The 13,774-nt window shown below is 46.3% G+C and overlaps 2 protein-coding genes across 2 annotated transcripts; one reads left to right on the plus strand and one right to left on the minus strand.

Moving 5' to 3' along the window:
- Positions 1-3,307: 3,307 nt before the first annotated feature.
- On the minus strand, positions 3,308-8,297 carry scpep1 (serine carboxypeptidase 1). The gene is made up of 13 exons (XM_023810575.2): positions 8,194-8,297; positions 7,533-7,660; positions 7,122-7,211; positions 6,736-6,888; positions 6,439-6,513; positions 6,203-6,275; positions 6,032-6,069; positions 5,820-5,948; positions 5,459-5,543; positions 5,212-5,325; positions 4,362-4,499; positions 4,038-4,201; positions 3,308-3,554 (listed from the first exon to the last, which is right to left on the minus strand). The coding sequence occupies exons 1-13, from the start codon at positions 8,246-8,248 to the stop codon at positions 3,492-3,494; spliced, it is 1,305 nt and encodes a 434-aa protein (XP_023666343.2). The 5' UTR covers positions 8,249-8,297; the 3' UTR covers positions 3,308-3,491.
- Positions 8,298-8,386: 89 nt separating this feature from the next.
- Positions 8,387-13,756, plus strand: coil (coilin p80). Its single transcript, XM_023810773.2, has 7 exons — positions 8,387-8,698; positions 9,365-10,334; positions 10,415-10,504; positions 11,847-11,894; positions 12,146-12,215; positions 12,773-12,861; positions 13,522-13,756. The coding sequence occupies exons 1-7, from the start codon at positions 8,448-8,450 to the stop codon at positions 13,579-13,581; spliced, it is 1,578 nt and encodes a 525-aa protein (XP_023666541.2). The 5' UTR covers positions 8,387-8,447; the 3' UTR covers positions 13,582-13,756.
- Positions 13,757-13,774: the final 18 nt, after the last annotated feature.

Consider the following 13,774-nt stretch of genomic DNA (forward strand, 5'->3'; position numbering starts at 1 on the left):
GACACTGTGTCTGTGATCAGAAGGTTGTTGGTTCACATCCCGTGGTCTGCAGAGTGATGTCATCGTCGAGACCCTTAACTCCAGTTGCTCCAGGCTGGCTCTGCTTTCTCAGTTGTATGTGGCTTTTAATAAAAGCCCCTGATAAATAAATAAAAATCAACAACAATAATGGTGACCCTTGCAACGCAAACCCATTAAACCCATCTGCTTGCTGGCGTCTCTATATCCGTGCACTCATCTTTTCACACCTGCTGATCTGGTATCAGGTCATGTGATATCATACGTGCACATACACTATAGGGATAAAAGTACTGGAACACACCTCTTAATTGAATTCAGCTGCTTCACTCAGACCCGTTGCCACAGGTGCATAAAATCAAGCCCCTGGCCATGCAGTCAGGTTTAAAAAAATCTAAACAGGAATGAGTCATTCTGAAGAGCTCAGTGAATTCAAGGGCAGTACAGTCACAGGATGCCACCTTTGCAATAAGTCAGCAATTTCTAAACTTCTAGATATTCCACGGTCAATTGTAAGTGGTATTATTGCAAAGTAGAAGCGTTTAGGAACAACAGAAACTCAGCCATGAAGTGTTAGGCCACATAAAGTAAACAAACGCGGTCGCCGAGCGCTGAGCCTCTGAGTGCTGAGCCTCTGAGTGCGTGAAAGCTACCAATGATCTGTTGACTCAGTAACTGCAGAGTTACATGACTCTGCCCCAGTGCACAAAGCAATGTCCATAAAGACAAGGTTGGGTGAGTTTGGTATAGTTCAGTTCTTCTTGTGCTTTGGTTTGTTTCCTTGACTGAAAGACTCATCCAGCGGTTTCACATTAACATTAGTGACACATGCACAATTATAGGAGACTGACCAATCAGCACACAGCAAGGACTCAGTGCTAAAGTGAAATTCAGGTCCTTTTAATTGAAATGATAGTTTACAATTCCTGTCCTCAGAGTGTCCTCCCTGACATGGTTTATCTGGTCACCCTAACTAGAATGGAGACTGTGAGCCAGGCCTTCACATCCAACATCAGTTCCAACATCACAGACAAACTCCAAAATGTTGTGGAAAGCCTCCCCAGAAGAGTGGCAGCTGTTATAGCTGCAAAGGGGGTCCAGCTCCATGCTGATGCCTATGGATTTAGAATGTGATGTCATAGAAGTTCCTGTGGGTGTAATGGCCAGGTGTCCCCATACTTTTGTCCATATAGTGTACATATAGTTCATGAGCTTTTCTATATCCAGAGATTTTGTTTAATTTGATTAGTTCTATAGTATAAAAACAGTTATATCCAGACATAGCTTGACAAAAGCAAGTCTGGTTCTATATAAGGTTAGCTGCTGAAGTAATTAATCGTTCTATTCAGTTCTGACCATTGTAAATAATTTGATCTCTCTCACAACTACGTCTATGCTAATGTCCACCAAAGATTTCTTAGCGAATATTCTGAATTGGAAACTGCCTCTTACTACAAAATCTGATTTACCCCTGACCGCGGAACAGCAGGCTCTCTGGGAACTGACCAGGAGTCCCGGGCGGGTCTCTGGCTCCATGTGCGCAGCCTGCAGTCCACGGGCGCCGGGTAATTGGGTTAAACGGCGCCCGGGTCGCTTTCCCACGTGGACCACTGCTGTGCAGCCGCACAATGTGGAACAGCGTGACACCTAGAGCACGGCGCCTCCTTTCAGCTCAGGGGGCAGCAAATCCATGCAGACGCACAAAGGTAAATCGGATATCTTCTCCAGCTTCAAGCATGTCTATTCTAAACTGGTCCCACTGAACTTAGAACTGTAATTGAATTTTTTTGGGGGGCAACGGGATTGTTTTGCCCCACCGATTCATGCGGACGTGAATTGCATGGTTTTGCTGGGAGAGCCGCAACGTCCCGTGTCATGCAACGCACCTGCTCGTGAATATTCATTTCTGTGGTGCTTTTGTCGCTGATTAAACACGGTGCAAAACTAGTTTGAATGTGGTTCGGATGCACAGAAACAGTAGAGTCAACATATTAACAGTAGCTGTAGTTTAACGCTTTTGCTTCACCAGAAGTATGTTTTCAAGGGTGCCAGCTTTGGTCAGCTGGCTTGCACGAGATTTTCGATTCGAGAAAATTCTGCACACGCATTTACATGTATGTACCAGTTTTATTATCTTGTAAATAGTCTGTAGGGTTTGCAAACTCCCCCAACACGTTTAATGTGGCTAATTTTGGTTTGTAATGGAATAATATTGATTTGCCGTAAAATTTCTTGCGTGTGCGTTAAAGTCTGAAAGCAAAGTGTCAAGCCAGATGCGTTTGAGCTGCCAGCCCTGATTTTTATACAGAATCAAGGGCGTAACTTTGGCTTGGGTATTGGGGGGGGCGTTGAGGTCTCCACCCATTACGGGGGAAACACGATTATTGGTGGGGTTGTATTAGCTGGTTTTGATTTATGGGGGGGGGGGCGTAATTTACGCCCATGTACAAAACCAGTACGTTTTAGGATGCACGTTGCATTATTTTATGCGTTTAACCTGCGCTGAGGAAAATATCGTCTAGTCCAGTGTTTCCCAACCCAGTCCTCCGGGAACCCCGGCAGTCCACATTTTTGTTTCCTTTCAAACACCGATAGAATAGGATAAAGCAGGCTGGCCAATCTTATCCGCAAAGGGCCGCTGTGTGTGTGGGTTTTCGCTGCAGCTACCTAATTAATTACTAATTAGAGGAGTGATTGGCTGAAAAGTCCTCACACATGGGTTTGAACAGCTGACCAAAAACCCGCGTACACGTTGGCCCTTTGCGGATAAGATTGGCTAATGGTTTAAAATGTTACTGGTTTTATTTATGTCTTCCAATTTGGCTACATAGCAGCAATTCAATTGTCTTCTCTGTTTGGGAAATTGCAGTTATTACAGTTTGATGTGGCTTCAAGTGTCAGACACTGAAAATGCATTAGTAGCGCCATAAATGAAACTTGTCATGGAAACCGAATTAACATACAGCAGTCACGGTATCTAGTCAAGGACGTTACACAGGAGACATGAGCTGCTTGGCGTTGCGGGATAAGGAGAATCAAAACCTTTATAAAACTTGTCAGCTTTGATGAGTTCTAACCTACTCACTGTGGAAAATGATAGTATGATTGTTCAGGAACTAAACTTGTAGCAATAGGTTGAAAGTCCCAGGATGTATACTAGTATGAATCAAGGCAGGGTGTCAATTTCCTCAATAAAATAAAAAAAGATGTATAAAATACTTAAAATCTAAGACTTAACTTTCTCTCTAATTTTCCTGTATGATTCAGCAATGCAATTGCGTATACCACATTTGAGAAAAAAAAGTGTTTAATATGCTCAAATACATGTACAGCAGTAAACAAAACACTTTCAAGAGGTAATCAAACATATAGATAGGAAGACAGGGTCCGTGAGGAACACAAAAGGGACACGCGTATTTGGTGAAATTTGGCGATATTTGGTTGATTGTCACGGCTGTTATCTGCGCGGCGATTCACTCCTGCCTCGTCACCATTGTCAGCATCTTCAGAGCCATGTTTCCCTGATCTGACGGGATCTGTGGGAAAATCAGGAACAGGCATTACGGGACAGAAATAGAATTAGAATTTAGTGATTAATCGGCATTGTTGACGCACCATAGTGCGCAACAACAAAATGTGTCCCCTGCATTTAACCCATATGTGACATAGCAGGGGGCAGCTAATTCAGCGCCCGGGGAGCAGTGCTTGGGGGGGGGGGAGCAGTGCTTGGGGGGGGGGGGGGGGGTACCTTGCTCAGGGTACCTCAGTGGGGCCTTGCTGGTCGAGGATTCAAACCTGCAATCTTTCAATTACAAGTGCGCGTCCCTAACCATTAAGCCACCACTGCCCACATACGGGGCTACGACTCACTTCTGAGTGTAATTAATCACGTGCAAATAGTGGATTACAAACATAAGTGTTACTTATATAAGAAACACAAATGAACAAGCACCAACTGAATAGTTTGTTACTGGGTTGTGTAGATGTAATGTTGCATCCTATTGGGTTTATCCACTTGCCATGTGACCAGCTTTGAGGATCCAATAGAATGCGAAGTTTTGGTACGTCTTGTAAAAGGCTCCCGTCTGGCCCGGAGCAGCTGGGTCATCCAGCGGCGTCCATCGCAGGTTGTTGAAGGATGGGAGACCCGTCCACTTCAGCTTTTTCACCCACAGCTCCTGACCTCCCCCCCCACCCCCCCACAACATCATTTGTAAGATAGAATCAGTCACTCTTTCACTTTCAAGTTCATGTGCATACTCTGCATCTCAGAGACTCGAACTTGAAACCAAACAGTAACAATATGCCGCGGATTGTCGGGATTTATTCTCCGGGGTGATTACCTATCGTGTCTACAATCAGGTCCAGTTGCCCGTTGTAGACCGTGACATTGATTCCAGCCGCCAGGAGCTCGTCCACAATGTCCACCACTGGCTTCATGAAGTCCCCAGCCATGTAGCTGAACACTGCTTCTGACTGGCCTGCAGGGGGAGCACCAGCATTTGTTTTTTTAGGATTATCCTGTAACCCGCAGTATTATTGTATAACTGCTCACTCTCTAAAGTTTTAGAGAGATCCTCAGTCAGGTTCGAATACAGGCATCATCAATGGCCTAGGTCAGTGTTTCCTAATCCGGTCCATGGGGACCCACAGACAGTCCACGTTTTTGATCGACAAGGGAGCTTGCAGAGAGCAAAAATGTGGGCTGTCTGGCAGGGAGCAAAAATGTGGGCTGTCTGGCAGGGAGCAAAAATGTGGGCTGTCTGGCAGGGAGCAAAAATGTGGGCTGTCTGGCAGGGAGCAAAAATGTGGGCTGTCTGGCAGGGAGCAAAAATGTGGGCTGTCTGGCAGGGAGCAAAAATGTGGGCTGTCTGGCAGGGAGCAAAAATGTGGGCTGTCTGGCAGGGAGCTGGGAGGGAGCAAAAATGTGGACCAACTGTGGGTCCTTGAGGTCCGGATTGGGAAACACTGGTCTAGGTGTGTCCCAGTTATCTAAATTGGTCATGTACCTTTGTGATTGTTGGATAGGAAGGTTGGGAACACAAATGATGTGAAGACAGCATGGTAATACGATTGGGGAAATTGGCAGGCAAGATGATTCGATGGCAGATAACATGACAGACCACTAGGTAAACCAGGGGTGGGGGAATTCATCAGTAAACATAACCAGTGTGGAGGAAGTCATGGGCCCACCTCCCCACGTGACGTTCTGGGGGATGACCTTCAGCTTCTTTCTGATTGGGCCGTTCATTAATTCACTGAGTGACTGTCTGTGCAGAGGCTTGACGTGGCGTCTCGCCAGCAGGGCTGTAGGAATCATCAGGTGAAAGCTTAGCGTTTAAACTAAAAAAAATCACAAATAACGAAAAAAGTGTGTGTTCATGGATAAACATTCCTAAAACAAAAACCTCTTACGCTCTTAGGTGTGATGCTCTCTTACCCAGGTATCCGTGTCCCGCTACGCTGCTTACTCGCTCTTCTGATGCTGGGGTGAGGATGTTGTAGAAGTTGACCCCATTGGTGTTCTGAAAGTACACAGAGTTGATGGATACTGGGTGTTTCAGACGGCGCTGTAGGATGTCCAGGTGAGGACATAACTGACCCCCGACCCCTGACCTCCTGCCCCGGTGGCAGACCATATATGGCATCCCAGAAACCTCTGCATCAAAAAAGTCCTGGCGTGCAGAAAATCTGCAGCATTTTCCTGGGCATGTTGCTGCTTCAATGCATGAATCGCAGTGTCACCTCTGCTACCGACAAACGAAGGAGCACGTGGCGTTTGAGGTGCGCCCAGATCTCACCTCCTCCACCACGGACTCTGCAGTCGACCACAGCTGTGTGGCCTTCAGGAAGTCGCCCTGGGTGATGGCCTCCTCCACGGCCTTGGCTGCTTTTCTGACCTCGCTTAGCCCGTTGTCGTCCAGCAGAGACTGGGAGTGGCAGAATACTTTAGCAAGAAAGTGACCGGGGGCCACCAGGAGGTGACTGATGAGTCAGCAGATGCATTACTTACTGTGCTGTAGAGATAAGGGCCCCAAGTGCGAACAGAATCTAGAAATATGACAGGAAATGTCAGACTTTCATGTTGCCTTGTATTTTTAAATGTGACACGATACTGCACAGATGGCGCACATGCTATATCCTATGTTAGCTTTTTTCTTGACTCATGGAAATGCGAACACACCCATAGGTGAGATCCAGGAGTCGCCCAAGGCCACCCCAGCAAAGCTGCATTTAATCTCCCCCTTTGATATAGCCTGGAAAAAAAACAAAGTGTCAGGATAAACCCAGAAAGCTTTGACCAGTTAGGCGCGCTTTAAAATTTAGAGTAAATTTTTTTTAAATGCTCACCAATTGGCAAGTACATTTCATAGTTTTATCTTTTCACAATTTTGTGACGTAAAGAACCTTTGCGATTACCTTTGAGAGGTACAGTGAGATTGCTGCGGCCATTTTCCCGCCGTATGATTCAGAGAATATGTAAAACGGCACACCCTGCCAAAAACAGGAGAATAAACGGACGGGTAAAGTGATAAACGGACGATAAAGCGGTAAAGCGATAAACGGACAGTAAAGCGATAAACGGACAGTAAAGCGATAAAGCGATAAACGGACAGTAAAGCGATAAAGCGATAAACGGACGGTAAAGCGATAAACGGACGGTAAAGCGGTAAAGCGGCTGTGCCAAGCAGAGGCCCTCAGTGACGCCCCGCCTACCTGGAATTCTGCTTTGGAGCTGAAGAAGTTCTTGAGCAGGACCATCATGTCCTCTGCCACCGTGGCCACGTCCTTGGCAAAGCCATTGTTATCGGTGTAGCTGTAACCGGTGCCAACCGGGTTGTCCACAAAGAGCACGCTGGCTGCCTTCACCTGAGGGTGCAATAATTCGCACTGCATCGGTGCTCCAATAACCTGAATTTCTGTAACCCAGCCATCATTGGAGAGCTACACATTGAGATCATCACAGAACCAGCGAAAGATCTGTGTCCTGCAAAAACAACCTTTTAACTGTGCCGACAGGGGAAGTGATTACCGACTTATTTATGAAAGATTCATGACCAGATAAGATCTCATTTTGCAGCTACTGAGAAGCTTCCATTTACCCAAGTTGTGTTTCTGGGTTTCAGGTCCCTGTCCAGGGGTCCAATCTCTTCAAAGTTCCCAAAACCGCAGCTAGAGCCCCCTGGTCCTCCCTGGTTAAAAACAGAACAAGAAAATAACTTGGAAATTAAAATAATAATAATAATTTAATCAAAAAACAGTAAATACAGGATAATTAAAATCAATATCAATGAGATAAGAGATTATGATGCAAACACGTTTTCCCTCCTTTATTATCCTTAAAACTTATTTTTTTCGTTAAGATTCTAACTGCGACCTATGCGGGACGTGTCGATGACATCTAGTGGACAGTAACGTAATTGCAAAACAGGACTATTTTTGTTGATTAGACAGACATGCGCTTCCTTATGGGTTTCTCCCGTAGAAGACTGAAGGTCATCTTAGTCATTCACCTGCAGCCACATGACAAGCGGCAGCTCCTTAAAATTCCCCCCAGAGCCGTTGTACAGCCACCAGAACATGTGCGCCCCCTCTCGGACATCCACGTAGCCCCACGATTCAGAGGCTGGTTCTGTCCTTCCTGCATTGAGGCGCAAAATCAGTTACTTGTGATTCTACTGAATTTAGTAGCATTTTACTAAATACATTACAAAAGTATTGTTTCACTGATATTCGTAAATTACTGTTATAGTAGAAACAATGTTAATCATATTCATTAGCCTATACCTGTTAGGCTACTTAAAACTTTATATAACAACAATTAAACTTAATTCTGTTTGCACGTTTATGGATCATAAACCTATCACGTGATTCAAGTCAATCTGATTTAAAAACCTTTGAGTTCTTACTTTAAAGCCTGAATTTTCCGTACATTGACAATACACGTCTCACTTTTTTTAAAAACAAAAACCAAATTTGGTAAATTTTATCCATACAGTTTCATAAATGAATATACACTGCAGGACAAAGTGCAGCGCTTTCGTCTTCCACATACACAAATAAGAATGATGTGCATGCATTTGCGTTTAAACGTCAACAAAGTAAATACAAACAGCGTCCGTACAGATTCACAAATGTGAATGCATCAGTCAATGAATCATTTTCTTATCTGACCTGAATCGATTAGCAGGAAAGAAAGGAGCCATACAGCGACCCGGGGCAGCTCCATTCTTGTAACGTGACTGCTACTTTAGTAAATGGGGAAGCGAGGCTTGGGAAATACAGAAAGTCATATGACCTACGGATCACGTGATCTACAGCCAACCATGAAGAAGGAGGCGTGTAATTATCATCCCGTCCTGTAGATGGCAGCAGTGAAGCGACGTTTTGCTTTTAATCTCGAGCGCCCGGTTGCTGCGTGGACCGCAATGGCAGCCTCCTGTCCCAACGCGGTGCGCGTCCGCCTTTACTTTGATTATCCGCCTCCGGCCGTGTCGGACTGCCGTATGTGCTGGGTACTCGTGGACTTAAACAAATGCCGCGTCGTGGCGGATCTGGCGAGTATCATAAGGGACAAGTTTGACTTCAGTCGGCGGGCTGTCTTAAACCTGTTCATTGAAGACTGTTACTTGCCTCCCGCGGAGAGCGTTTATGTAGTGCGTGACAACGACAGCATCAGGTGAATATATCTACTGTGGGGCACGAATTATAACAGCTGAGAAGATCGCAGTGGTTTAGGCACCGCCAACTGCAGTTTGCTGAACGCCACGCGTCCTCACGTTGAAGATGCAAAAGCTTTCATTTGTGTCTGTTGCTAGATAAGTAAAAATCCATTTTGTTAGCTTAAAACGATTGGCTATATCGAATTCCAAAATGTACGCACCTGCAGTGACATAGTAGGAGTAAATTATTGTAGAAGTTGTATTAGTGTTAGCAGTAACGTTAGATATTATTATAAACACTTCTTATGACAATTCTGCATTTTATGTGTATTTTACAGGGTTGCCAATTATCACGCATCTAGGGTGACACTCACTTTCAGACTCTAACGTCTAATTTTAAAGCAAATGTATATTATTCCATTATAAACTTGAATTAGCTACATCTAAAGTGCTGGGATAGTTTGCAAACCCAGTAGACTATTTACAAGGTTAGAAAAACAATAGTTACATGCATGTAAATGTGTGTTCAAACTGGTCTTGAATTGAAAATCCTACTCCAGCCAGCTGACCAAAGTTGGCAGCCGTGGTTTGAAATTTCAGATCATAGATGAACACTAAGCTTGTTTCAACTGCACACAAGCCTGGTAGGCATTACATCTGACAAGTGTTTTGTGGTTCGGCAGAGTGAAGGTGGATGTTCTGCCACAAGCGAATGGCTGTGAATTCAGCAGCGATGCGGAGGAGACTCCGAAGGCCAAGAAAAGGGGGAGAGACGGTGAGGAGGAGTCTGAAGATGATGAGGAGCGTGCTGTGAAGAAGAGAAAGAAATCTGCCAAGAGCCAGGAGACTCAGGAGATGAGGGTCGCCTTGGCAGAGGAAGAGATGGCAACGAAGAAGAAGAAGAAGAAGAGGAGAAAGAAAAAGATGAAACCCCAGACAGAAGGGCACGGGGGCCCGATGACACGTCTGGAAGACGAACCTGAGGCCCCCACCTTGAAGGAGGTCCTACCACCAACTGCCTCCACCAACTGCAAGGTAGTGCTTCAGAAACTGGTCTCTAGCTCCTCAGAGAGCAGCGATGAAGAGGAAGCCCCAAAAACAGTCGTCCCTGTGAGGGCCCCGGTGAAGACGGTCAGCCAAGTCCCGGCAAAGACGGATAAGCTAAAAAAGTTTCCGTGTGATTCTTTCTCTGACTCGTCTGGTACTGCGGCGCCAAGCAGAAAGCCGTCCCTGCAGGCTACCCCTGGCCCCGCCCCTGTCTGTAGTCCCGCCTCCAGCTCCACCCGTAAGCTCCGCCCACGCCCTTTGGTTCCAGGCTCCACTAGCATCACAAGGAAGCCGGCAGACAGCTCCAGCTCAGATAGCAGCAGTGAGACCGAGTTGGTCATCAAGCATCCACCTCCCGTAATGCAAGGAATCCTTGGCGCAGTATCCCGGGGTAGGGGTGGGCCCCCGGCTAGGGGTGGGCCCCCGGGTGTGGGGAGGGGGAACCCGCCACACAGAGACAGCGGTCCCAGAGGTGGAGGCAGAGGGGGACGCGGACAGAGGGGGCCATGGAGGGCTGAAGGACAAAATAACTTTTATGACAAGCGAAATGGGACGCGAGAGCAGCACCTGGAGGAGACCCTGACAAACCGGGCCGTGGTTCTGCAGGTGGGTTACCTGCCTAGCGCCAAAACAGTCGCATTGCGGTTTGTGAAATGTCCTCAGTATCGTTTGTTTGGCCCGTTTAGAGCCCCCCAGCTGCTGTCCCTCCCCGAGACTACGCCACGATGCCCCTGCTGGCCGCACCCCCAGCCGTGGGACAGATAATCGCCTTCAAGGTATTCTCGGGCTGATATGAAGTGAAGTGAAACTTTATTGTCATTCACACCATACAACAGTACAAAGACGGATGCAGGCAGAACGAAATTGCGTTTCTCCAAGGCTCAATGTGCGGACATAAGGGACAAGTGCACTCAAGACAACATACATACAACATACATACAACATACATACAACATGCAGACATTTCACCTTACAGAGGTAGTTAAGACAGCATGGCAGCAAAAAGCAGCAAAGTACAACAATAATATATATATATATATATATATATATATATATATATATATACACACACACGAATATATTCAGTGGGTGATATATAGTATGAAAAATTATTGCACTACGTTTCACAGTGAATTAGTTATTGCACTATATAAGTAGAATGAAAACTTGAGACCTATCAGTGGTTATAAAGTGCTCAATAGGTAGGAGAGTAAAAGGTCAAAAGGTTATTTAACAGAGTTTAGTATTCTGATGGCCTGGGGGTAGATATGCTCACATGCATAGCCTAAAACCTCACATCTGCTTCATTAACTGCAGCAGTGCTTCCCAACCCATTCCTTGGGGACCCCCAGACAGTCCAGGCTTTTGCCCCCCCCTCCCCTCCCCCCCCCCCATGGAGGGGGGTCCTGAGCCATAGCTTCTCTCTGACATATGAACATGCACAGTTCTTCATAGTGTGTCACTTTGAGGCTTTGTCCCTCCCCCCCCCCTGCTTTCAGAGCTGTTGTTACACTCTGTGATGTCATTACTGACACTGGCAGTGTTGCAGATCAGGATCATGCGGATTGCGAGAGTAAGGATGCCCCCCCCCCCCCCCAGGGTCAGTACTGTTGGCGCGTTCGATTATTTCTCTCCAAGTCGGAACTTGGATGAAAACGTCACGAAGCGTCACTAAAAACGTCACTTCCCGTCGGAAACATGCCCCTTTTATGACGTTGAAGTCGGACAAGATTTTGTCGTCCCAGTTGCCCCCGTGACGTAATTTCAACGTGGCGACTTGGTTTGTTTGTAGTTTGTTTACCGATCGAAAAAAGAATATCGCTATGAATGTACTAAAATATTTTATAAAGCTTTTAATGTGGTTTGACTAGTTCGTGTTTCTTGTTTGTCTCTCGGAAAAAATCTCCATTTTCTCCATTTGAAAAACTCCAAATCTGCTAAAATATAAAGCAACAACACACAGCAGCGTGTTCATGGAGGCAGCCATGTTTGTTCCGAGATGCGGGTAGCTCGAACGGGAGATTGTCGGACGTGATGTCACTCAACTCGGAATTTCCGAGTTCCGAGAGAAAAACGAACGCGCCATGTGTCCTGATTGAAGCTCCTGTTTTTTCACAGCTGCTGGAGCTGACAGAGAGCTACACACCCGAGGTGTCTGATTACAAGGTGAGCTGCCTTCCGTGCTTCTCTTCCACACTCTGTTGCTTTTATTTGGCCAGTGAGCGGAAGCCTAAGGGTCCGGTCGCTGTCTGGTTTGACGGCTTAGGTGAGAGGCAGCAATTCACACTGAACCAGCCTCCACGGTTTGCTGGGTCCTTGGTTCACGCCACATTCTTTGGGTTTTCAGCTGGATCAGTCATATTCTACTGTGTCATTCCTAGTAGCTCATTAGCGTCATTTTCCTGTCCCTGCGTTAGGAAGGGAAGATCGTTGGTTTCGACCAGAGTACCAACCAGGTACATGTGCAGCTGCTGTCTTCAGTCGCAGGTAAAAAATCTCACTTCTAATTATGAAAATCCAGTAGATAAATCATGTCTTTTGTCTTTATCGGTGTTTCCCAGCCCGGTCCTCGGGGACCCACATTTTTACTCCCGGAGCTGGGAGGGAGCAAAAATGTGGACCGTCTATGGGTCCCCAAGGACCGGATTGGAAAACATTGGTCTAAATCTGGGATAGGAAACCTGATCCATGGAGAGCCGGTGTCAGTGTGGGTTTTTGGGATGACCTCTCAATCAGCCAATCACAGTGGGTCTCTGGGACTGGAGTTGGGAATTGCTGCTTTATTATTGGTTGGGTGAGAGGTCACCCCAAAAACCCGCACCCACAGCGGCCCTCCATGGATCAGATTCCCTACCCCCGGTCTATATCGTGTAGAAACTCCCTGTAACATTGAGTGGTTAACTGTAGTGACATCAGTCATCATCAGAATGGTTTTTTGTTTTACGTAGATTCACTAAAACTGTGGCAGGCAGTTGCCTGTGTGAATGACGCTCAGCAAGCTTGCTCAGTGTGACCCGCTGACTGGTTTGCGTTCGGTCCTCCAGCTCCCACTGGGCCGGGGAAGTTTGACCTGGTTTACCAGGCGCCCGACGGTTCTGAGGTCATCGAGTCCGCGCTCTCTTATGGCTCCCAGGTACCTGCCATGCAGCACACATTTTAATGGCTTAAATTAGTTTAAAATGTAACGGATTACGATGAGATTGCAAGGTAATAAGGCAAAACTGCGCAGGTTTACATACCTTTACTGTCCTGTCCTGGGAAACAGTAAAGCCAGTCAGGTCACAGATAATCACCGTCTGCATCCCTAAATCGCTCCCAGACTGACTCACCAAATGGGTCCTGAATTCACACCTTGCATTTCCGCCTGATACTGAAACTCAGCCTAGCAGCCTTATTTTTGACAGACTATCTGCACATTTTGCCGTAACTTCATGCAACTCTCTTAAATTACCGCCAGAAATGTATACTTGCACAGTCTATAATTACATAGGTTTTTGTTCTGTTTGGTAATATATGCTAACCGTCATCGTTATGTCGACCTGTATGTATATAATGATCTGTGTGCAGCATCACCAGCAAGAGAAATGACTTGTCAGTGTGCTTGGTGAATTGGTTCTGATTGAGACCGTGGCTGTGTATTAATAACAGGTGGCCCAACGTCTTTCACTGATCCTGACTGGCTGATTTTTAGCGCATTTGTCCTGCTTGTTTGCTCTGTCAGGACGTGTCACAGATGTGCCTTCCGGTTTGTACTTTGTGCCGCAGATTTTAATGCGTTTCCACCCCCCTGCAGCTGACAGAGCGGTGGGAGTCTCTCCTGGAGCCCAGGCTTGTGGTGGAGAACGTTGGCTGAGGGCTCGCAGGTGTCCGGGCGAACCGGAGCGTGTAAAGGAGACAAGCGTTTGTCAGATGAAAAGAAAGACCATTCCGTACTCAGGGCACAGTGATGGACAGCCAAGACTCCAGAAATGTATTTTAAAATCTTTTTTTCTTTTAGTGAAATAAAATAAAGCCTTCAGTGTCGCAGACCTCTTGGAGAGTTTGAT

This window comes from Paramormyrops kingsleyae, chromosome 22 (genome assembly GCF_048594095.1).
Source record: "Paramormyrops kingsleyae isolate MSU_618 chromosome 22, PKINGS_0.4, whole genome shotgun sequence".
Lineage (NCBI taxonomy): Eukaryota > Metazoa > Chordata > Actinopteri > Osteoglossiformes > Mormyridae > Paramormyrops > Paramormyrops kingsleyae.